The sequence below is a fragment of the Spea bombifrons genome, chromosome 5, assembly GCF_027358695.1.
Source record: "Spea bombifrons isolate aSpeBom1 chromosome 5, aSpeBom1.2.pri, whole genome shotgun sequence".
Classification (NCBI taxonomy): Eukaryota; Metazoa; Chordata; class Amphibia; order Anura; family Pelobatidae; genus Spea; species Spea bombifrons.
Genome location: NC_071091.1, coordinates 104671601 through 104697586, shown reverse-complemented (window position 1 = coordinate 104697586; position 25986 = coordinate 104671601). Strand labels below are relative to the sequence as shown.

The following is a 25986-nucleotide window of genomic DNA, read 5'->3' as shown; positions in this document are numbered from 1 at the left end:
AAGAATATTGTAAGCATAAATCCGTTGCACGAGGCGTGTGGATTCCGTTTGGAGAATATATATCGCGGTCTGGAGTCGTAACGCATATCCGCTCCCTCCGGGGGGGGGGCAGATATTTACTCTCGCGCTGAATTGTTTGGGTGGATGTGATGGGACCGTCGTTATTTGAAGAAAATAAATATTTGTTGTAGAGGAAATATAATAAAAGCGACATTTGTTTTAGATTAATAGGGACTAGTGCCAACAGCCCCGTGGCTCTGGGGGTCTATTTTATTATTTGTAATTTATATGCAATTTAAGTAAGAAAGATAGACAGATTTTATGGCTTACGGTGGTTAAAAAAATCAGTCATCGTATTCAGCTGTCAACAAAATAAGAAGTACGTTCCACGTAGGTTGCCAGAGCCGGACTGGAGATCACAAGGTGGCCAACGGCTGCCTAATCACCTGACGGCGGTATATGTTTTTATGCTCACGTAGCTTGCGGCTGGGCTTAGCCAGCTGCTTTCTGCACTCTGTGGCCCCCGATCCGCCTCTGCAGATCAGGTGAGGTATGGGGTGCTGATGGCCACTAACCCACCGGGTATTGGCCTGGTGTGCCAGATGGCTAGTTCGGACTGGGAGGAGGGTGGTATAAAAGCAAGGAGGGGGCTCTCAGAGGAGATGGAGCAGTTGCTACAATAAACTGAATGATTGACTAGACACCTGTATACATTTAACAATGTACATAAGACATACAGGGACAGAATGAGGAGACGCGCGCCCTGCCCTTGTTCCACTGTTAGCTGGAGAAGCTGGCCATCCACGTATGGCCTACGTGAGCCACATAGTGGGCGATCCCTCCGAGCTCCCTGATTGGTCGTCCAATAAGTGTTTCTGAAAGTGTTAACATTAGTATGTAGGCCGTTTTGTAAGAAAGCCATGACACTCTGGGGCTCTAAGACCTGCGTCCATTGATTGGGTTCTTATTCCGTCTCGTTTGTTCTAATTAAGCCACTGAAGGCTTTCAACATCTCGAAATTATTCTCAACTTTACAGTTTTTCTGAGCATTAGCCTTTTCTTTCTTTTTTTTTGGAAGGTTTTTCGCTTCCCTGTTACCGAGACACCATTCATCAAACTATATTGTATGAGTTAGTTTCAGAGTTGACCCAGCACAGGACTTTTAATGTAGCATATCAAGGAATTCTCTTTATCATCGCCCGATATTTGCTTCCAAACGGAGTGACCACAGCGTCTAAATCACGCGGCACGCGATACAACCGGAACTTGAGACGCAAAAAGTCATATTGTAACAAAGACACGTACTTTATTTCACAGTCACCTCCAGTGCTTTGCAAGTGACCCTGTCCTTGAATCTCTTGTCATTATGATTGAATTGAACATATTTAACTACTTGGAGAGCAGACGGAGCATCTGTGTCCTGCTGCTCGTTCACTTTGATGTATGGCATCCAGTTAGTATTCTGGCAGAGGTGCCGATGGATTGAAACTTTCTGGGAAGCAATATGAGGGCACACACTTTTACATTCAGCCGAGAGGCTCTGCGGCTCGAGCCTTCTCTGATATGACCCATCTAGACGTTTTCTCCCCCAAATCTCCCAAATGTATTATGTCCTACTCTTGTATCCATGTTAAATAAACTTATTCCAAAATAATGTCCCGTTTTTTTCTGTAGTTTCTTGTTGTAAACCTTCAGTGGGTCCTCTTAATTTATTCCCTCTGGTCTGCCAATCTCTGTCAGAGGGGACGTTTGCTGGAGGGTCTATTAGTTTAAAGGGGGCTGGGAGTGGTTATGGGCGGTCAGACTGCTGTGATGTAATACATAGAGGAGGGCTTTGGACAAATGGAGGGACTCTGTTGCTAAGCAGCTCTAGTTGGTCCTCTTTACATGATTCAGCTCTTATCTGGTGATATCTTATGAGGCACCCTAAGTGGAACAGCACCTTTAAAGCGGGACTTTACTCAAACAATTTTAAAATCGACAACAAAAGGAGCATTAAATTCATAAGTCGCAGAAACAGAAATACGTTGTACCCTACCCCCATACACTAGGTGTTAAGCAGTTTGTAAAATATTGTGAATAAGTATCTAACTAAGCCTATCTTGTCAAGGATTTTAAGAATACATAGGGGTTGGAAAACTTGGACTGTATGTATTTCTCATGACATTTTCAGAAATATTTCGACCCAACGTCCATCAACGATCTCCTTTAATCCCATGTTCTGCATTAATTTGCCCAAAATTATGCAAAAATAATGATTGTATGAGTACCAGTATGTACAAAAACCTATATTAAAAAAAATATTTTTACATTAATATACATATATATATTTAAACATATATATTTATATTGACATTACTGAGCTCAATGTTTTTTTTCCCTTTAATTTCTTATTTCTATTTTTATTTTATAATAAAAAAATTTTTTTTTCTTTTTATGGGAAGAGCGAGGAGTGTTTTTTTTTTACCCTTTTCCTCCGATCTCCCCTATACTGATCACACTATGCCCAATAGCCTTGCATTGTTGATCGTAATGTGTGTGATCTGCCCGCAGGGGGCAATTGGAGAGTCTCTACTATCCTGTAAGAGTTTCTGGTGGATGTCAATAAACAGTCCGATCTCCCATGCAACGGCAGTGAAAAATGCATGATGTACAGGTACGTCCTAAATGTCATTTTGGGACACCTTTTTCGGACGTGCCTTTACATCTATAGGGTAGGGGTTGAAATCTTTAGGATTAACGTTTTATTTTTGTAGATCACTCTGACATTCCCTCCAGTAATAGATTTACGTTTTGTTCTTTTTCGTTTTAGGTATCGACTCCATCTTCATGTGCAAGCTTTGCAATTTGTTTTCCCCGAACCGATCTGAGCTCCAGCAGCATGTCTCAGAAAACCACACGGAAGATGGACAGAGTCCCGACCAGATTATTATACCGCTCAGGCCACTTGTACCGGCCAACAAGAATGTAGAAGGTAGGTGGGAACTTTCATTATTATCTGTTAATATTTCAGGCACCATCATCAATAAAGACTGCGTAACGTGGATATAGTGTATATACACAGCATCGGGATTTAAACATCCAATACATTTTATGTTGAGATACGTCATGGACCAGTGACGTACCTGGTACGTCGTCAGTACAAACCTGTCCTATGTCCCCGCGATCGCAGGGTGACTGCTGTTCAATCTGCTGTGGTCAATCCATAGAACATCCCCTGCACTTCTGTGCATGTGATCACTTCTACAGCCAATCACATGCACAGATGACCATGGCCATGATTGTAAGCGCTGCCTTTGTCTCCGTTCTCTCCTTCTAACGGTGATCGTGAGCCGCAGAGAGACAAGACAGTAAGAAGCAGGGGTTTCTTGGAGTATGTATATATATTTTTTATATATATTTAATATTTATATAAATATATAATATGTATGTATATATATATATATATATATATATATATATATATATATATATATATATATATAGGTTAGTGGGAAATTAGGGGTTAACAAAAAAAGAAAACTTAAAATAAAATCATATATTTAAAATCATTTATCTATATAGTTTGTTTTTTTTATTTTATTTTTCTTTTCTGTGGGACGTCTGGGGCACTTTTGTTTCACTTAATCTCATTTTTTTAGGTGGAATATGTGTTTTTAGTTACATTTGCAATGGGAAATGAATGTGATAGGAGATCTGTCTCCTGTCTTGGAAGAGTTTGTGATCTGCACAGGCTGGAAGCACTCACAAGATTAAAGTAACATGGAAAAAATCTTTTAAGAATTAAACAAGCGTCCAATTATTTTTCCCTGATAAACCGTAATAAGAGGTTATGTTCTGTCAACGACAAGTCCAGAAGGACTAGGATTATTATTTTTTTTGTTTAAAGGGAATCAATATGACTGAGCAGAGTGTAGATAAAGAGCGCTAATGAGACATAAGATGGATGGGAGGTACGCTATTCCATCTATCGGGTAGAACAAGGGATTCCACGTCCCGGGGGGGGGGGGGCAGGAATTTATTTTGGTGGCCCTATGATGTCTGTCGGTGAAATATAGTTTTGGTCAAATACTGATTAACGCAGTATAATAATAATAATGCATTCATCTTAGTTCTTGTGTAGGTATAGATTTGAAACAAAAAGCATATCCGCATCACCCAGTTTTCTATGTTCCTCTCCGCTTTGACCTAGAGCTAAGGTACAATCTGTGATGGGTTACATTGGGAAAAAATATTTGTCTCCTTGAGCATAACCCCCCAGTGCTGTATACAGTAATAAAACCCCCCAGTGCTGTATACAGTAATATATACCCCCCAGTGCTGTATACAGTAATATACCCCCCAGTGCTGTATACAGTAATATAACCCCCAGCGCTGTATACAGTAATATAACCCCCAGCGCTGTATACAGTAATATAACCCCCCAGTGCTGTATACAGTAATATAACCCCCAGTGCTGTATACAGTAATATACCCCCCCGTGCTGTATACAGTAATATACCCCCCAGTGCTGTATACAGTAATAACCCCCCCAGTGCTGTATACAGTAATAATCCCAGTGCTGTATACAGTAATTAACCCCCCAGTGCTGTATACAGTAATAATCCCAGTGCTGTATACAGTAATATAACCCCCCGCGCTGTATACAGTAATATAAACCCCCCAGCGCTGTATACAGTAATATAACCCCCAGTGCTGTATACAGTAATAACCCAGTGCTGTATACAGTAATATAACCCCCAGCGCTGTATACAGTAATATAAACCCCCAGCGCTGTATACAGTAATATGACCCCCAGCGCTGTATACAGTAATATGACCCCCAGCGCTGTATACAGTAATATAACACCCAGTGCTGTATACAGTAATATAACACCCAGCGCTGTATACAGTAATATAATCCCCAGCGCTGTATACAGTAATATAACCCCCCCAGCAAAACCTGGTTTTATGTCATTTTGTCCCAATAAACTCCCTTTATCAGCAGTCCTGGAGGCGCCATTGTTGTCAGTCTTGTGATTTTTTTTTATGACTTTCCCGGCTCAAACACCACACTGAGGTGATGCTTTATGGTAATCCTAATGAAGTCCGTTCCTCCATAGACTTTCAGAGTGTTTGTTTATTGTTTATCACAGGCAGAATGATAAGGCGTCGGGGTGTTTGTCTAGTAGATTTGGGGATCAGATAACAGAGCGAGAACTCATACAAATGGCTGATATGCAGCTGCCTGAAAACATTATATTCTCTTGAAACGACAACTGTTTAAAATAAAGAAAACAGCAGAATATTTTTGCAAACTTCTATTTTATCAAATACTGGGAATAATAAACGTGTGCACGCAGGTTTATCTGTAGAGGCCAGTTCTGACTGTTTCTTCCCTTAAATTGTTTCCTATTTTTGGATGTTATCTTTATTAGCCGGGATAGATAGTGATTTACACTGGTGTCTCTGGGGGTAGTTAACGGCTAATGCCCCCTAAGGCACCTGGAGGGTCCGAATCCAGATTAGAATCTTCAAAACCGATTGACAGACGCAGTTAATGGAAACGAGGAAATTAAATAAAGTAGCTGTTGATCAGGAGCGTGACAGCCTTTTCCTTCGCGCTTGTGCTTCAGGGGTCTGAATACTCATTAGCCTCCAGCTATGCAAGCCCCCACTTCCATATTTAATCGAAATGATTTATTGTAACGTCTGATGTATAAATGATAACTCACTTCAATAAAATCTCTACTTATCAGCGTGGCTTTATATATTTTTACTTTTTTTTTTTTTTTCTTTATGGAAAAAGTAGTAGATAAGTGGAGCAACCTTACTACAGAAGTTTGTAGAGGCTACTACAGCGATGGGAATAAAAACATGGCTCCAACCACTGGAAAAACCAATGACTAGATGGGCCAAATGGGTCTGATCTGCCAAACCTTTTTTACATTACTTTCTTACCTATTGATCGCTGTTTGTGTAGTTGAGTCAGGCGTTTAGGAGGAAAAATATTATTATATATATTATTATACATTATTAGTATTTGCATTATTAATCCATGAACTCATTTCCTGCTGTTTCAATACGCATTATTGGGGTTTTCAGGGCTGTAGAACCCTGGGATACCCTCATACCCAGCAAACATTCCGAGCTCCTGGAAAAGGAGGAGGGAAGAAAGGGGGCATTGGGTGAGGAAAGAGGGGGCATCGGGCGAGGGAAAGAGGGGCACAGGAATTTGGGTGCCAAAGAGGGACTGTCCTTCCAGGACAAGGACACCTGGTGTAAGTACATCGTAAACAGGAACAATAGCTTTCAATAGCTCTTCGACCAGTGTATTGTGCGTGGACAGTAACAAACGATCTACATGAACGACACAGAAGAATACATCCATCTTCCAATGCAGGGGAATGTTAAAGAAGACAAGCACTTGTTCTTTATGTTACGTCTCCTCTCGATCAATGTCACGGCAGGCAGGAGAAACCGCACACGGCGTCTTTAATTGCCGGATAAGAGGTTTGGATTGAGCCCCTTTTGCTATTCAGACACGTCCCGGGCTGCAGAGGATTCAGGATTTACAATGAACTTTGACAAAGCAGCGTGCAGGAGAAACGCGCACGAGTCAGGGCTTCTCTTCTGATGAAATTCTTAATACGCTTTAACTGACGATCGATACAGTTAGTACGCGTGGGAGCGGTGTACTCGTCACCCGAAGAATGGAAAGGAGCCAGGAGGACAAAAAAAAGCAAAGCTGTGTAAGCAGCTGTGTCGATATCAGAAATAAATGCATTCTGGGCAAATTAAAGGACATTTTCATTCAATAACGCTGTCTCTTTGTGACATTACTAGTCAGATGACTTCCCACTGCAGTGGATCATCTGCATGTTAGTCTTGTGCAAGTGGACCAAAAAAAACAAATCAGGCAAATTTATTGTTTTGTTTTTGTTCCAATTGTTTTCAGACAACTAATTTCTTTCCTGCCCTTTTGGACTAAATTCTAAGGGCTTTTTCCATTCTGGAACGAAATTCGTTGTCACTCTGCCAGTCGCTCTCATTCACTCTTTCTCACGCTCTTGTTCACTCCTTCTTAATGTCTCCCAACCTTCTCCACCAACCACTTCCATTTCTCTTCTTCGCTTCTTCTCTTGCCTCTTCCTAGTCTTCTTTCCTCTTCTTTCCTTTGTATCTCCCGAGTATCAGCTCAGTTAACCAGGTCTTCCGGAGCATTAGCGCACACACCCTCTACCCCTGATTGGAGGAGAGGCTGTCCCCGTAGTGCGCCAGGGCCCAGCAGAGAGAAAGAGAAGAGTTTCTGCACCTCTCTTTCTACTGATTGGTAATTTGTTTTTTCTTTTTCTTTTACCAATTTGATTTAGGGTTAGTTTAGATTGATAATTTTTTAGGAGTGCACCAAAATGAAAATTCTGGACTGAAACCGAAAATACAGGATTCACTTGGCCAATAGCGAAACCGAAAATCCCCCCCCAACCTTAAAAAAAAATAACCACCAAAAGTAACACACCAAAATTGGACAAAAAAATTCAATAACATTAATATATATGATTGGTAACAGTTATCACACACCTATCATACCCAGGTTCTAGCATGTACTGGCTGCCTGGGCATGATGGGCATGTGATTGCTGTTAGCAAATGTATGTATATACATATATATTTCCTTAGGGCAGGAAAACAGTGCTTGGCCATGCTCACTCTCCACCCGCTTTCCATCCTACTCACCGCCCACTGATGTCAGTAGACCCGCCCCCTCAGAACCCGTAGAGGGAGCTTGGATGTTCACAGGTATTCTAGCTACCCCTTGTGAATCTGGTCCCCTAGAAGAGGTAGCTCTCCGGGTAGCCCACGTGGGAAGTTCCCAGGTATGTTTATAACATGATACTGCGTACGTTGTTAATCTTTTTTTGCTCTCTTTACACTGCTTAGATCCTGGCCGTGTTTAAAGTTTCCCTAGCGTTCTCATCCTCGGATGGTTTAATTAAATACAATGAGTTCGGTAATATATGGTGTTATTGCCATATTTAATTTACGGAAACACACTTGGACGAGAGCTGCATTAATCAACACAATTACACCTTATAATTTTAGGAGCGCGACACGTCCTGCTCTGTAATCATTAAAATTACAACAAAAAAAATACACGCTGTAAATTTAAATACATATTGGGGGTTTTCATGGGTTTTATGTGAACGCTTTTTATTTTGTCTGCAGTTTATTATGAAATTTAAGTGGAGGTTATGCCGTAACTTGCTTGACAAAAGGAAAATACATTATTTAATGGCAATCCCCAGGAATTATCCCATGCATGTTTAAACCCCTTCACTGTATCACCCTCTACCACTTCTGCTGGGAGACTGTTCCTCGTATCTACTCCCCTCTCAGTAAAGTAAAACCTCCATCCATCCTGTGTTTAAGGATTCCCCATAAGCGTCCCACCTCTACTTTCAATGATAATGTGTCTCTTTTGCAGAGTCGCACGTCATAAAAAGGAAGCGAGGAAGGCCGAAAGGTTCCACAAAGAAGCCATTCGCTGACGAGGAAACTGTGGAGAACAACAATGTCCCTCCGGCCGAAAACAAGTCCGACGCGGCAGACTCAGGCGTGGCCCCTGACCCAGAACCTGAGAGCCTGGAATGTAGAAAGTGCAGCAGAACGTTTTCTAACGTCCGACAGCTGAAGAAACACATTTGTATTATTGTGCTAAACGATGAAGAAGAGGCGATTCATGGTAAGGATCTACACCGAAACCTCTTAGTTTTTGTAATCAATAGCTTTAGAATTTCCTAAACGCCACATGACACCGGCAGTCTTAAATACATGTTTACCCCTCGATATCTGTCTTCTTTGTTGCAGAGCGCCGGTATATGATGTCATATCCTGGCGTACTGTGACTTAATGTAGTCACAGCCTCCATGGTGTAAATGGGCATTTGGGAAGATCAAAGATCTCTCTTCTAACAGGTGTTCTGCCCGTGGTGTTGCGGCAGGAGCCGCCCCCCCGGACTTGGCCCCGAGGCCTGAACCTAGTAGGCATAAACCAGAATATGTTGCTTGCCTGGGACCTAATTCTGAACTCAAAGGTCAAATTGTGGTCAGTTGTCAAGCCTAGAAGAACTGAGTTAATGTTAAATACTTAAATACATGCCTCCCAACTTTTACCCCACGTGAATCAGGAAACCCGGAGGGGGGGCAGAGCTTGGGAGGTAGATTGAAACTCGCAGCACTATTGCCCATGTGCAGTATGCATTCTCAGCGTCCCAGACACCGGTAAATGAGATCCCGACCACAATCCCGCCGTCCCACCGAGCTCTACCTCTTTCCCAAAAAGTGGGACAAAAGTAGAGCTCGATGGGACAGTGGGAAGAGTGGCAAAATCGAGACTGTCCCACACAAAGCAGGACAGGTGGGAGGCAGATAAATAAATTCCAGATGCACTTTGGAATAAAGTATTCTCATGATTGTACCTTGCAGGGGAGCAGTTTATGATCAGGTAACCGCAAAAATGTTACCCAGATGATTCCCACCTGCAGAGAAGTTTCATGACAACCGTGTTATTTAATGTTTATTTATTTCACTCCCGTCATCCCTGTTTTAATATATCTTTAATTGTATAAAAAGCTTTATTTCCCTCTAGGAGAAGATCTCTATACCGGTAAATGTATTATATTACATTTTAATTAGAAATTTCTACGTTTTAATTGCATTCTCTTTTAGGTAATGATTTTGAAGGGAAGTTTATCCTATCGGACGGTGAAAAAGAAAAGGAGAAACAGTCCAAGAAGGCACGAGTCCAGAAACCAGATAAAACGTCCCAAAGTAAAGAGTCGGAGAAGGCACAAGGCGTCAACCCCATCGTGCGGGTCCTCCTGAAAGCCCATGAAGCAATTCCAGGTACGTCGGCAATGCCCGAGGGTTTTCATATTCCCCAGGTGTTAATAAGAAAAAAATAAAACGCGGGAATGAGTTTTTGGATGCGCCCTTTCACCCTCAAGCAGAATAAATACATTACCTCCAAATTTTCATTGTGTTCACAGCCAGACTTCCTAGAGCCCTCAAACTCACACTTTAATAGTTTTCAGCTCTGTGGATTCTGTTTTTGCTGGATATTAATAAAATCTAACAATAACTGCAGTTTCTGATTATTCCAAGTTGATGGACTTTTAATGGGGAAGTCTCATGGATAAAATATTTGTTTCTTTGTGCTGTATAAAGTAATAACCCCCAGCGCTGTATACAGTAACAAACCCCCAGCGCTGTATATAATAATAACCCCCCAGCACTGTATACAGTAATATAACCCCCCAGCGCTGTATATAGTAATAACCCCCAGCACTGTATACAGTAATATAACCCCCCCAGCGCTGTATACAGTAATATAACCCCCCAGCGCCATATACAGTAATAACCCCCAGCGCTGTATACAGTAATATAACCCCCAGCGCTGTATACAGTAATATAACCCCCCAGTGCTGTATACAGTAATATAACCCCCAGTGCTGTATACAGTAATATAACCCCCAGCGCTGTATACAGTAATATAACCCCCAGCGCTGTATACAGTAATATAACCCCCAGCGCTGTATACAGTAATATAGGTCGACATTGATCTACATCACTTTGTTCCCTTTTTCTGCAGACCTGGAGCCGCCATTGTTGTCAGTCATGTGCTATTTTGGAGCTCAGTGGAGCTCAGTCGGCCTTCAAGGGCATCTCAGATCATAAACCTGCGGTGTCTCAATCGGTTGTATATATATATTCATACAGGACATTCTAGCGAAATTATAAACCTCAAATACATAAAAACCTTAAAGCCTTAGTAATTGACCAACATTGGGCCAGGTTGACACAAGTGTGGGGCAAATAATATCTGCCCTGCTCTAATATCAAGAATGCGGGCTTTGTGTGTTCTATCTACACAGAACCCTTTTAACGGTTGGTATTTCTCAAATGCATTTAGGTTAGCAGACTGCAGATTGGTTGTTCCATGTGATACATTTTTTGTAGTTGGCCACTTTCCATTATGTTTGACACAGGGATGGATTTTCCTCTATGTTGTCCAGGCACGTCACAGAAAAGCAGTCACTTAATGACCAATGACGTGCCTGGCACGTCGTGGCATTAAACAAGCTGTCCATGTGCTACCAAAAAAGAGTCTTTCTAGGGAGGTAGGGTAGCAGTGTGGCCATAGGAGGTGCCTGGCTTGCCGGACTCACAAGAAATGGACTCAAATTTCCTAGCATTTTTTTAAAGGTTTGCCACAAAAGGTTTTGTATAGTTTTTGGAGTTTTCTACAGATTCTAGTTCTTCTCTCCTTCTGAATCTAGAGCTTAGGCCTGTTTTGTGCCTAAGGTTCTAGAGCACGGGGAAATGGTTTTATTTGATGCAAGTTCTAAGTCTGACGAATACTATCTATTTTATGTTATATTTTGGTAGGAGCAACAAAAATTGTTCCAGTTGAAGCCCCTTCTCCAGAAGTTGAACAGGAAGCAAATCCTCAAGCACCAGATCTAGAGCAAGGCCACAGAAGGGGATACCAGGAGTATGCAATCCAGCAAACACCAGTGGAGCAGTCCACAAAATCAAACAGGTATGTATGTGAATAGTAATTACCACACAGCAGGTCTGAGTGACCGTTCTAAAGAAGGACCCAAAATTATAAATAGAGTCTCGCTGTGAGAGTTGATGTCCCTTCTGCCACTCTTTTCTGATCTTGCCCACTCTTATAAAACCTAGGAAGATGTTCTACCTAAGTTGCCCCTGGCTGAGAACAGTCGCCTGACCACCTATCTCCACCAACATCCACAACCTTGAGACCCTTGCCTGTCACCATTAAGATGGACAGGACTATTTTGTGGGTAATTTTGTAGATTCCTTCAGGATCAACCTGTCTTATACTTACAAGATTTGGTATCTCCAATACAAGGAGTGCCCCATTTCCATCGCTTTTATACCCAAGCAGGGCCAGTATTCTGTATGCATAGCTGCCAACTACCCAGAGGAACATTACACTGGTTAGGACACCAGCATTGAGCACACTTCCCATGGTGTTGGGACCTTGCAAGAAAATTCTGGACTGGTGTCACCGGTTGTATCTACCTTTCCTATAAAATATTGAATAAATTCCGACCAATTACTTGCCGATTCAGCAATTCTATGTGGTCTAATGATTCCTGACACTGATTGGCTGCTTTCTGAGTGGGAAAAGCGGCAAATGTATGAATTTACAAGAGGGGCTACACGGTAACTTCAAGGGACCCCTATAAAATGCATTAAAGTGACAGCCGGAGTGTCTCTTTTAGAAACCAAGCTGCTGTGACATGTGGACTAAATAATGAACACTAGACCAGGTAAAAAGCCCCAAAAAATGTTCAGCGATTATACGGTTGGGTGTTTAAAATTGGTACAAACCGATCATAGCAAGATCTACACAGCAGCCTAAAACACTTGGAAATGTTTCCTCCGAAGGGGTTTGCGTTCCGAGACTCAAATGCAGATTACAGCCGAGAAAACAGTTTTGCAATCAGCCATTTTCCTTGGGAAGCAGGAACCTTTTTTCTGTTTATAAATTAGAAGTGCAGAAAGTGCTAGCTTTAAAAAAAAAAAGGCAGAAAAGTGAAACCGACATCCGTATGGAACAAACAAAAAAAAAGCTATTTTGTGCAAAAAAAATCTCTCTGTAAGCAGGTCACAGCAGGCTTACTCAAAGCGTTCAAGAGTAGAGTTGGGTTAAAGCTTTACGGGACTATAATGAACGTTGGGTCTTCTCAAATGTTAATTGAGGTCTGGATTTTATTATGCTTAATGCCGGGCAGGGCCTGAGGCATTGTCAGGTTTTCAGCTCTTATTTGATCCCATATAACGTATGCTGGAGCTAAGAACGTGTCTGTGACTTGGGTCTGTACGGAAATCTTCTCTCAAGGGTTAAACGGCGAGGCAGCCAACATGCTCTGAGACCATCCGTAACTCCTTCCTCTATTTCTCCCAATACTTTCTTTATGTCAGACGGAAGAAGTGTTCGTGAACAAAAGCAAAAGAAATACCCCAAAATCCTCCAATCTCTTTTAAAGAGTTTGTGGGCGGATCAGATAAAAACTACTAAGCAAACATTTCCTATATTAACCTTTTTTGTGTATATATATATATCAAAAGTTCACTTAGCTGTTTTCATGGAAAACAAGCACATTTCTGGCTGTAACATAATTGCAAAAGGGTTTTCTAACCATCAATTAGCCTTTTAAACGTAAACTTGGATCAGCGAACACAATGTGCCATTGGAACACAGGAGTGATGGGAGTGATAAAGGGCCATTGGAACACAGGAGTGATGGGAGTGATAAAGGGCCATTGGAACACAGGAGTGATGGGAGTGATAAAGGGCCATTGGAACACAGGAGTGATGGGAGTAATAAAGGGCCATTGGAACACAGGAGTGATGGGAGTGACAAAGGGCCACTGGAACACAGGAGTGATGGGAGTGATAAAGGGCCATTGGAACACAGGAGTGATGGGAGTGATAAAGGGCCACTGGAACATAGGAGTGATGGGAGTGATAAAGGGCCATTGGAACACAGGAGCGATGGGAGTGATAAAGGGCCATTGGAACACAGGAAAGATGGGAGTGATAAAGAGCCATTGGAACACAGGAGTGATGAGAGTGATAAAGGAGTGATGGGAGTGATAAAGGGCCTCTGTACGCCTATAAAGAGATTCCATTAAAAATCTGCCGTTTCCAGCTACAATAGTCATTTACAACATTAACCCCCAATCTCTAAGGACATTTCTAAGTGACCCCAATCTCTTGAATGGTAGTGTGTATATAGTATGGTAGTGTGTGTGTATATAATATATATATATATATATATATATATAATACCGTATATACATTCATTTTACATTTTTATTTTTGATACAGACCATATCATATTAAGCACTCTTTCTGTCTTTGTTCAACTTTGAGACACTGTGCCTCTCGCTCTCATAAAGTTGTAAAAATTAAATGTTTGTAACTTTGTCATGAATTGATAGCTTTTTAACATGACCAAGTTAGGTACTGAGAATAGGAAAATAAAAGTTTTTTTTCTTAAGCTTATAATAAAAATTAAAAAAAACAACAATAAAGGAGCTATATACAGATCGAAGAATTATGATTGGGGATAATCTATACGTGACGTGAATAAAACTAATTTATGTTTCGCCGTTCTTCCGGGCTAAGCGATATGATTTAGCAATGATTTTTTTTGTTATATATTATACCTGATTACTAACTCTTGGTGGAACGTGGGCAGCTTGCTGTTCAGCGAGTAAAAACCATTGCTTTTTAAATAAGTTGGATCCAATCGCCGGTCCCATTCCAAATAAAAGCGTAGCGGCCCTTTATTTCCCATTTGTCAGCTGGAACGGAGTCAAGGAGTAATGCTTACTCAGGAGGATTCATGGAGACCATTTTTAATCAGCAGGATGAGGACAGATTGAATAATAAGCACAGGGCAGGACGACGGGCTCCAGGGGAACCGAGATTTACCGTCAAACACCAACATAATAAAATATCTAAATATAGTGGCGCTTCGTTGGCTGCCAGTCACTTCTACGGACTAAGAACCTTTATTTCAACAGCGATATTTTCATTTCAGCCAAACTTGAACACATTTCAGTTGGCTAGAGAAAGGTCTTAAACAGCACTTTTCACCTTGTTTATAGGTTTTGTAATCTAATTTGTCTGTTTTGTATTATTTTTATACATAAGATTAAAGACTATGAAATACTAGGGGATGTTAAAGAGTACATAGCATCATGGACTAAATACATACTCTGAATTCAATCCACCTAAACATGAATTTAGTGCATAGTAGTATCAGCTAAATACATATTTGGGTGGAATTAATTCAGAGTTTGCTTTTTAAAACATCTCTTTGTCGTCTCTTGTGGCTACGCATGAAGGTCTAGTCAGAGCGCAGGTGTTAGAGTCTGATGGGGCGTTCACCCGATGCCCCGCGTGACCAGCAATTTTCACAGTGAGCTGCTAATGAGAGCAAGATGGAGAAAAGAAAGAGGGAGAACAAAGGGAGGACAAGGAGTGGTTAGAATGAGCAGGAGAGATGAATGAGAGGGAGTGACCAGAATGAGAGATAAGAGTTAGGAATGATTATAGGGAGAAATGAGAGGGGAGGAAAGGAGAATAGGAAGAGGGGGAGAGAATAAAGTAAGGAAGGAGAGGAGAAAATAGAGAAAGATGGAGACAGAAGGAAGAGGGCGAGAGAAGAAAATGAGGGAGAGAGAGTAAACAAAGAGAGGAAGAAAAGGAGAGAAGAAAGAGGAGGGAGAAAGTGAGAAGAAAGTAAGGGAGAGAGATGACAGGCATGTCCACTAGTATGTAGATAAAAGTATTGCCAACGTGTTGCCCGCAGGGCTTAAACTGAAGGTCCAATCAGAGCGCAGTTGCTTTACAGTGATTGGACCTTGTTCCACTCAGCTTTGCAGTTCCCAGCCACTGACTAAAGCCGCCTGGGAAAAAGTTCTATGGAGGGCAGGCAGTGGGGGTAGCAGTGATGCGTTGGGGAAATCATAGGAGGACCCTGGTGGGGATTTGGAATTAAATGAGGAAGTTGGTTGGAGAAGGAGGACAACAGTGTGGATTTCTACCTGAGATGAGATAGCTAGGAGGAGAGAGAGAAGCAGACGGTAATGGAGGAAAAACACATAAAAACACAGTTTTTTAAGAAAGGGAAAAACATTGCTTCTATTTTAATACCTACATTTTAATATCATTCTTCTTCTTGTGTGTATTTTTTTTCAGGGTAGGCTCAACACAGCTGAAAATTTTTACCTGTGAGTACTGCAATAAGGTTTTCAAGTTTAAGCACTCTCTGCAGGCGCACTTGAGGATTCATACAAACGAGAAACCCTACAAATGTTCCCTGTGTAACTACGCGAGCGCAATCAAAGCCAACCTCGGAGTCCACATGAGGAAGCACACGGGAGAGAAGTTCAGCTGTGACCACTGCACGTTCAGCTGCCTTAGCAAAGGCCACCTTAAGGTCCACGTGGAAAGAGTCCACAAAAAAATAAAACAGCACTGCCGCTTCTGCAAAAAAAAGTACTCCGACGTCAAGAATCTCATTAAGCACATCAAAGAAACCCACGACCTTCTGGACAAGAAAGTTAAGGAAACCTGCGATGAGCTCGGGTTACTGACCAGGGAAGGAAAGAGGCAGCTTCTTTATGATTGCCAAATCTGCGAGCGGAAGTTCAAGAACGAGCTAGAAAGAGACCGCCATATGTTGGTGCACGGCGACCAAAGACCGTTCGCCTGCGAGCTCTGTGGCCACGGCGCTACAAAGTATCAAGCTTTGGAGCTTCACGTCCGGAAACATCCATTTGTTTATGTATGTTCTTTTTGTTGTAATAAATTTGTGAGCACTGTGAGACTGAAAAGTCACCTCAAAGAGGCTCATCCTGAAGCTGATGAGTCTTCGCTATTCAACCAATCCATCAATCAAAGTTTCTGCCTCTTGGAGCCTGGCAGTGATATTCAGCAGGAGGCACTTGGGGACACAGAGTCTCCAACAGAAGCCATACCCGTTGTTAGTGACGTTGCCCAGCCTTGTCCTCCCGAGGGCCAAATACAAGAAATTAACCCAGCGCAAAATGCCCAAGAGGCTTTGTTAACTGATTTGGACATTTACAACAAGTCCATACCATCAAGAACCGATACAGAGAATTCTACTGTCTCGGAAAATGAACAGGCGCAAAATTTCTCCGATGGTCGCTCAAGAACAAATCCAGCGAGTGCGGTGATACTCTGCTCAGATATCACGCCTCTGTTGGCAGAAAAGGGAAATAATAACGAATATATCGATCTGGATAAAGTCAGCAACGGGGTTAATTGTGGGGAACAAGTAGCCGGGTACGATGCGCAGGATATCTCAGAACCTGCGAAGGTTGGAGAGGTCGCCCAAGAGGTTCCCACCGCCGTCGACGAGAGCGTTGGCCAACAAGCTTCTCAAGATAACGGAGTGGAGACCTGTGCACCGGTTGGCACATCCAACGATGGCTCACAAAATGCTGGAGAGACAGCTGCATTCATGCACATTTTGAATGGTTTGCACAAAAGGCAATTGAGTATCGCTTTGTTTCAGAAGATCAGAAAGATTTATGGGGATCTAGAATGTGAATACTGCGGTAAGGACTTGTCAATAAATCTTTTTTTTCCCCCTCCCAAGTTTAATTGAACATGCGGCTTCCATGGGCTTATCTTCTCTCTTGATCAGGGGTGAGTCCACCAATGAGGTTCACTGAATATGTGATTTCCAGGTAATAAAGGGTTCCTAAGGGTCTAAACTCTTATTGCCAATGTCCACTCTATAGTCCTAACTATTAACCGATTAATCTCGTGATGGTAGCATATTGGCAGCCTAATAACATTCATTCATTGTGTTTTATTCCAGGCAAACTCTTCTGGTATCAAATGCATTACGACATGCATGTCCGGACGCATACACGAGAACATCTGTATTACTGCTCCCAGTGCAGCTACTCCTCCATCACCAAGACCTGCCTGAAGCGACACGTCTTGCAGAAGCACAGTAACATGTCCCTTAAGTGTCCGGCCGAAGGGTGCGGGTACTCCAGCCCAGACAAATACAGACTGCAGGTGCACCTGAGAATACACACCGAGCTGGTAAGTCCATTACTGAACGTAACGCTAAAGTTCTGTTTGAGGATATCGGGCACAACGTACTTACAGGGTAAACGATTAATCTCTTGTGTAAACTGAATTACAGCCCGTGTGCAAGAGTCACGACAACCCATGTATATTTGCTACATATTCCTCATGTCACTCGTACACTTCTCTTACTGACGTTCCTTGGTTGATGGGAACCGAGCAGGATGAGTGAGCGTCTTGGGGAAACGCGGTGTCACCTTCAGTAATTCCCGATACTGTCTCGTTTGCAAAATAAAGGGACTTTTTCATAGTATGTGAAAAGTTTGGGGTCACTCAGCTGTTTTCTTGGAAAATTCTGGCTGTAACATTATTGTAAAAGGGTTTCTAATCATCAATCAGCCTTTAATAATTTAACTTGGACTAGCGAACACAACGTGCCATTGGAACACAGGAGTGATGGGAGAGATAAAGGGCCATTGGAACACAGGAGTGATGGGAGTGATAAAGGGCCATTGGAACACAGGAGTGATGGGAGTGATAAAGGGCCATTGGAACACAAGAGTGATGGGAGTGATAAAGGGCCATTGGAACACAAGAGTGATGGGAGTGATAAAGGGCCATTGGAACGCAGGAGTGATGGGAGTGATAAAGGGACATTGGAACACAGGAGTGATGGGAGTGATAAAGGGACATTGGAACACAGGAATGATGGGAGTGATAAAGGGACATTGGAACACAGGAGTGATGGGAGTGATAAAGGGACATTGGAACACAGGAGATTTTGATTGGAGACGTAGATTTTAAAAGATTTTAAAAACACCATTTTTGTTCTTTTTCTTTTCCAATGCTCGGTCACAGCCAGGATATATATATATTTATATATATAGAGAGAGTGTTAGTCCTGTATATGAATCTGCAGAGCTATTCCATGTTTATGCGCAACAATCGTTTTCAGCCAAAAATTCATGGAAGCCAGAATCCACTGAATCACCCAATCACAACACAGCGCGGGCTGCGAGAACGCAAAACAACTTTACCACTAACTCGATGAAACCAAACCATGGTGATTACAGCAGTTGGCTGAGACCCCGGATTTATTCTGGGAACTCCGCCAGCTCTCTAATTGGCCGCTAGTAAATTATTAAACAGAATAAGTCGGATTTCAGGATTATTTTTGCTTGACTGCTCACGCGGAGCATGTTTTATCGTCTTCTTGGACTGTGTCAGGTCTGTCGTGGTGAAGCACGGCGGCCACCACGGGGACAGCTTCTCCCTCGGTTCCTCCAATCTGGGGATAGGGGGCGCACAGAGACATCCGTCCTTTTGTTGATGGCGGGGGCGAGGGGGGAGCAGATGAAGAAAGAAGACAGAAGAACAAGAAGAGGCAAGAGAAGAAGTGGAGCTGGGGAAAAAGACGGGGACACGGACGTGATTGGCAGAGAAAGTAGGGAGACCGCATGAGAGAAAGTGAATGAGGGGGTCGTCTTTTTAGATGAGAGAGAGAGTCCATGAGAGCAACAAAAAGCAAAAACAGTGTTTTTTATCGATGTATCCTGTAAATCTTCACTCGTACACTTGAGAAATTGGAGTTCCTATTGGAACGATTTTAATTTAGAAAATTCTAACCAATTCAAATAATTACTGGGAAGGTTTAGGAACCCAGCCACGCAAACCCAGGCCAAGCGTCCGGCAGGCTGGCATCCGGCAGGACCCCCGCCGCAGGTTTCCTCGTATCGCGGGTACATATTGAAACATGCCGCACGCTGATAAGTTTAATTCGTTTGAGACTAGAGGAAGTGCAGGTTTTGAAGATAACGCTCTTAAGACGAGTCCTACCCGAGGAAAAGGATTTTCAGCGTCTTTGTTCGAAGAGCTTTGATGTTAACTGCCTCACCTGGAAGGAATCTCTCCGTCGATTGATGTTCTTTGAAGCAGAGAGGATTCTTCCTTCTTTTAGTGTTTTTTTTTTTTTTATCTGTGCATTTCTTACTAAAAATGTATCTATCGAAAAATAAACATTTCATAACTAAACATAACTGCGCATACAGATTACTAAATAAAGGTGCCCGTTAAATATATAACTAGAAGCAGATGGCTCATTAGTTTCATAGAATAGATTTATTCTGAAGAAACATAATAAATTCATAAGAAGAATACATTACTAATATAGCAATTATTATGTGTTACTTACACGGTATTATGCGGTGTTATGGCCCCCTGCAGCGCCATGGGGGTTATTTACTAAATGGTGAGCTGTGGAATTTCGTATCGGTGCATATATATATATGCATTATAAAGGGCCAACTCCCCCCCCCCAGGCAAGGAAAAACTGATTGAACCTTCGTAATGAATAAGTAATATAATAACAATACAATATAAGATATATAAATCCTACAACGTGTGGGTCTATATTTTCAGGGGTCCGTACGGTAAAAATTCCTTACAATTTTTGTGTGCCCTTAATTTTTATGGACATTATGTCCGTCACATGAACTTAATTTAAAGGGGACATCTACCTATCAACCCCCCCCCCTTGAGGGATTCCCCAACCCCCCCATGCATCTGTCCTAGTTGTAGCGCTGGCTTGCGGGAGACCCCAAGTGAGTATAACAAGACCCCTCTTCACACAAGCAAACAAAGTGTTCCCTTTGATGTCATGAAAATTGCCAAGTGGGGGGAGGGGTTGTGCTGCAACGGTGGAGCTGCAGCTTCTTCTAAAGGTGATTTGTATTTAAAAAATAAATAAATAACAAATTCACGTTAAAGAACTTTAATATGTATTCTACATTGAAGGGGCTGCTTGTCCCTTTCAGACATTTGTCACTAGAAACATATTACTACTGTACTACTGAATGCCCATACCCTTAAAATATGTCTCATTCATATTTGTTTTGCCTGGAACACCGGTCATGTGACACCAATGCATGCACTGATAGGTCATTGCCATAGAAACTGAAAAAAAAGCTTCTGCGGGAAGAATAAAATGGGTTTAATTGCCCAAAGGAAAATTATACATCAAGAGCAACATGGTGTTTTGTGTTAAATACTAATAAAGGTAGTTACCATAGTTACCAACATTATAACTTTCTGAGGGGGTGGAAGATGAATGGAACAGCCTCCCATCATAAGTGGTTGAAGAGGAACAGCATATGACTCCCGAATCTAAGACGAGACCAATGACCGATTAAGGATTTTGTTTTGTCCCCGACTAGATGGGGCTGAACGGGTCTGATCCAAGGTCAAATTATAGGTTTGTTTTTTTTTAAATGGCTACATTTTGTTTATTACTGTAACAAAACAATTATTTTATTGTAGGAACGTTTCATTCTCAGTGTAAAGTTCCTGCATCAAAAAATGTCCCTGGACTTCATTTTAATGATCTGGCCGTCGTAACCTTTCTAGATAAAATATTTAAGGATGAATCCACTTCAAAGCGGTTACTGCAGATTTCGCTTGCCCCCCCAAAACTCAAAAAGGCCCACTGGAGCAGTCACAGGGTAGGGGTAATCTGTAGACTGTTAGAGTAGGGTAACTAGACGTAGAGATCACCTGGTAGAAAGAGGCATACAGCAAAAAAGCTTGTATTTAATGCTGTACACCCCCTGCTGTCAGAGTGGTTTGGTCTCCTCTCTTTCACTCTGGCAGCTGCTCCTTCACAGGCACAGAGTCCCCGCCTGGGCAGAGGCACAGTTTTCAGGCTGCAGACACGGGGTAGTTAATTTCAAACAAGTATTGCAGCAGGAGTTAATTAACACTTCAGCTGTTGAGACTACATTTCCCATGACTCTCAGCCAGTTTGGTATGTTAAGCATCATGGGAAAGTGACTACTCACCCACTAAAGGTTCTAAAGGTTTATATATCATTATTGTACAGCGCTGCAGAATATGATGGCGCTATATAAAACAATAAATAATACTAATAATCACATTAATGGATTGGCAGTGCAGCTGCGGTGGGAAGTCCGTCTCATAATTCTCCGTCATTCATTTAGTTGGCTGAACATCATAAAAAATGTAATAACAGCACTTCCAGTGCCAAATGTTACCACAACTGCTGGAAAACCACCAAGTGTCCTTTTTTAGTTCCAAGCCTTTCTAACCTTTTTTTTGTAAATACCTCTGAATGCTTGCATGAACTTGGACTGCAGTAGCGGGAATAGTTGCTGGTAACGGTGGGCATTGGGTGGGGGTAGATAGGTCTTGGGTACAAACACTAGCTTTTGTTGACTGCATCTACAATTATATTCGGCAGCCATATTGCTGGCTGAACGTCATGGGAATCGTAGTCATAGGCTGGGGTTGTGGTGGCCGACACTATACGGTAACTGCGGCTCCCAGGATACACAGCCAGCCATCTCTGGCTAAACACCACGGCAGTTGTAGACTGGGGTAGTTGTGGATAATCTTAACTACCCCAGCTAATTTAAACTAAAGTTCTTGTGTTATGCTGGTCTGTTAGCTACTGCTTCTACTACTACCGGTCATATCATTGTTCCTACCAAAGGGTCACTAACAATTGCCCCCCACCAGAAAGACCCTCTCCCGAGCCAACAAAGGCAGGCAATGGGAGGAGGTAAGGAGGGATTGGGGTGAGAGAGGGGAAAAGTGGGGAGGATATTTTGCCCCCCCCCCGAGCCCAGCTTTTGGAGTTGTTTATTCATAGTCATTCTGGCGCAGTGTTTTAAAAGTGATCTTATCACCATAGCAACCTGTTTCTGCTATTTAGAACATTCCACTTGTTGCTATGGTGATGCCAGTATTCTTCGCCAAAATTCTTACACAAATAACATATTTTTGAGGAAAATCTATGTATAATATAAACTCTCGCCTCCCCATTAACGCTCGTACGGCCATTCTAACACTAAGTACATGTAAGCGTATAGCTTATATACGCAGCGAAGCAGGACTGTCCCTTCTAAACACAGACACTTGGGAGGTATGTGTAATAGCTATTTTGCTTTTAATTTTATCGCGTATAATTTCCGATCTTGGGATCGGGGGGAATTGCTTTGTGGTGTAAATACCAATAAAAAAAGTTAGATTACTACTTTAGATTTATTTCTCCAGCTGTGCGCATGTACAGTTATTCATCGGTGATTCCGACGGTTTAAAAGCACCAATCAATCATCCTGACAGGAAATAGAATGAGCCTCGCACGGCGCGGCGTTACCAGGAACCATTTGTTTTAATGAATGTAATGTTCTAACGGGCCGCGGATAGTTTGTTGCTTATTACACTCCTATAGGGAGCTTATAAAATACATAATAACGAGGTTTACCGGCTAAAAGGATTAGCGCCGTCTGCAGGTTTCCTGAAAGTTCTTTCTTCTTTTTATATACAAAGACGATAAATAACGTACAAAGGTATGTTATAGAGGTTCAATTCTCGCCTATCGCAGCGGTTTACTTTTGACTTTTTTCGTGTTTATTAAAGGGGCCGTTTAACGTCTCCTGACAGTCCTGCCCAAGTACTTTGTGAGCACTTCAGTATGCATTCCTCAAAAGTTTTTTATTTTTTTATTTTTTTTAAATAAATAAGTAAAAGCACCAGAGCTAGAGCTTCCCATCACCTCTGTGGGAGTGCTTTCTGTGCATGCGCACGGGGGGTCTCATTAGACGCACTCCCCCTGCATGCGCTCCTCACTGGGTCAGCGCTGGAGCTCAGTGATGGACAGAATATCACGTCAGGAAATGTGAAGGGGCTGAAGGGGCAAATGTATATGGCGGGTGCTCTGCAGAATGCCTATCTCTCTCTCTCATTATCTCTCTCTCTCATTATCTCTCTCCCTCTCTCTCATTATCTCCCTCTCTCTCTCTCATTATCTCCCTCTCTCTCTCTCATTATCTCTCTCTCTCCCTCTCTCTCTCTCTCTCTCTCTCTCTCTCTCATTATCTCTCTCTCTCTCTCTCTCTCATTTTCCTCCTCTCTCTCTCTCTCTCTCTCTCTCTCTCTCTCTCTCTCGTTATCCCCCCTCTCTCTCTCGTTATACCCCCCTCTCTCTCAATATCCGTCTCTCTCTCTCATTATCCTCCTCTCTCTCTCTCTCTCTCTCTCATTGTAACCCCTCTCTCTCTCGTTATCCCCCTCTCTCATTATCCTCCCCCCCCTCTCTCTCTCTCTCTCTCTCTCTCTCTCTCTCTCTTATTATCCTCCTCTCTCTCTCTCTCTCTCTCTCTCTCTCTCTCATTATCCCCCCTCTGTCTCTTTCATTATCCCTCTCTCTCATTATCTGTGTTTATCTTTTTATAGTAATATGTACCATTTGAAATGGACAGATCGCTTTTAAAACTATTATCTCGTAATTTATTTTGGAAAATACAACTCTGTGCTAAGAAGTTGAGGATTAATCTCTCATTTCCTTTACCCTTGAACTATTTTGAATTTTTTTCTTTAGGAAAAAAAAACGTACTCCTGTCCCGCCTGTGACAAGTCATTTTCCGATGATCGCCTTATCAGGTCACATATACAGACGACCCACCCAGGTGAGGAAAACCCTGGAAATGGACACCTCAGCTAACTTGGAAGTTTCTTTCTTACTCTCACATGCAAATAAATACAAATGAAGTAGAAAACAGAACTTCCATTTAGACCAGAATTTAACATTCCAATTTGGTAGGCGGGAAAAAAATGAAATTTATGTGACAGATTATTTTGTAAAAGAACATGTTATATCTGTCAGTCTGAAAGCAGAGAATAATATGGGCCCTTCTACAGTGATAGATAATAAGATATGGAAGAAATGTCTGGAAACCATGTGCTGGTGCTCCTCTCAAAACACACACGGTGCGAGTAAGAGACACTACATCACATGAGCCGGCTAGGCGCGGACCCCTGTAATGGAAACGGTCCGGTTACAAGGGAGTTCTAAGTTCTCCAAACTGCCCCCTTGAGCAGTGGAGCACAGTGAAGCTTAATTGCCCCAGGTAACACAGCAGAGGGGCTGCCTCCCCGTGGATTTTCCACCCTAGGACTAATCGGCCTAGGAAGGAATACGTTACTGCTAGTGAGGAACATATTTTTTGCATAGATTTATGTCTGTGGTAATTTTGATGGTCTGCAAAGGGCCACACAAGAGAGGGCTGGCACCATCTGGCCCAGGGGCATATAAAGCCAAGTGGTCCCCCCAGTCCTTTGCCCACCCCTGTAACCAATATACACACTATCACACACACACTCACCATAACAGATAGACACTATATACATCCTTACTCTATCATCACACCTGTCACTCATCACTCCTATCACACCTCATTCCCTCACATCCTCTGACATCACTGCCTTACTTTGAGACCTTCTTTACTATGTTCCCGCCATCCATGTCAGACTGGCGAGCACACCCCTGGGGCTACAATTTGAGAAATTAAGTGTCTCAATGGTTCTATAGAAGATGCAACAATGTTCCCTAAAGATTGCTGCTTCTTAAAGCAAAGTGGCAGTTAAGTGTAAAATTTGATTGCGATATAAGTTTGAAAAATAATCCTATCGCCTTAGCAACCAACGAAAGGGCCTGGAGAACCATTCCTCTTGTTGCTATGGTGATAAAACAATTTCCAAATATCGCTTTAGAAGCATCTTTTAAACATAACCCTTTAGTTATAACATTTATTAAAAAATACAAAAACAAAACATTCAAATCCTTCTATGTTTAAGAAAGGGAATCTAAACCAATCATTTTCTTTGTAGAGTCTGTTTTTTTTTATTTTTTTAAGCTTGTTGGTTATGATAAATACCCCTTTTCTTTTGTGATATTTACAGAATTTTTGCTGAGCTTGCAGAATTCGGATGCCATATACCAATTTAACATTTGTACCTTAATAAAAAATGAATCCACGTTCTCCTTTCGCTTGTTATAATCTTTGAAAACCATAAATGCCAGCAGAGAAAAAAATGCTTTCTCTGCAGGCTCAGGGCCGCGGATTACCCCTGTGCTTTACTTGTTATCTAGACTGAAATTAATAAATATTATTAACAATTAAGGATCCAGTTCTAAATACAGAACATTTTTAGTCAATGTACTTGTAATGTAATATATTATCAACATAAGTTTTTTAAAGTATCCTTTAAAATGTGACAATCGATAAAATAAAAATGTATAATCTATAATTTAATAGGACTCCAATAATAATAAAAATAATATATTTTTGCATTTTAAGTGCGTTGAGGTGAACACAAGGAGAAGTATGCATGTGTATTTTTATTTATTGAGGTCTAAAAGATTTACTTATAATTTTACAGTTTATAATAAGTGGCATCTTATAATAAGTACAGCGGGCTGCAGACATTCTGATCGGGGCACAATAGGTATGAATACATTAAGAAGAGAAGCTCATAACC

At 41.9% G+C, this 25986-nt stretch overlaps 1 protein-coding gene across 1 annotated transcript in view; it reads left to right on the top strand.

Moving 5' to 3' along the window:
- Positions 1–25986, top strand: part of ZFAT (zinc finger and AT-hook domain containing) — a 62954-nt gene that overhangs the window by 10896 nt on the left and 26072 nt on the right. The window contains exons 2-8 of the mRNA XM_053467400.1: positions 2813–2974; positions 8463–8720; positions 9706–9882; positions 11425–11578; positions 15784–17168; positions 17435–17667; positions 24047–24134. Of these exons, the coding sequence (XP_053323375.1) occupies positions 2813–2974; positions 8463–8720; positions 9706–9882; positions 11425–11578; positions 15784–17168; positions 17435–17667; positions 24047–24134 (2457 nt within the window). The remainder of the gene's footprint in view (positions 1–2812; positions 2975–8462; positions 8721–9705; positions 9883–11424; positions 11579–15783; positions 17169–17434; positions 17668–24046; positions 24135–25986) is intronic.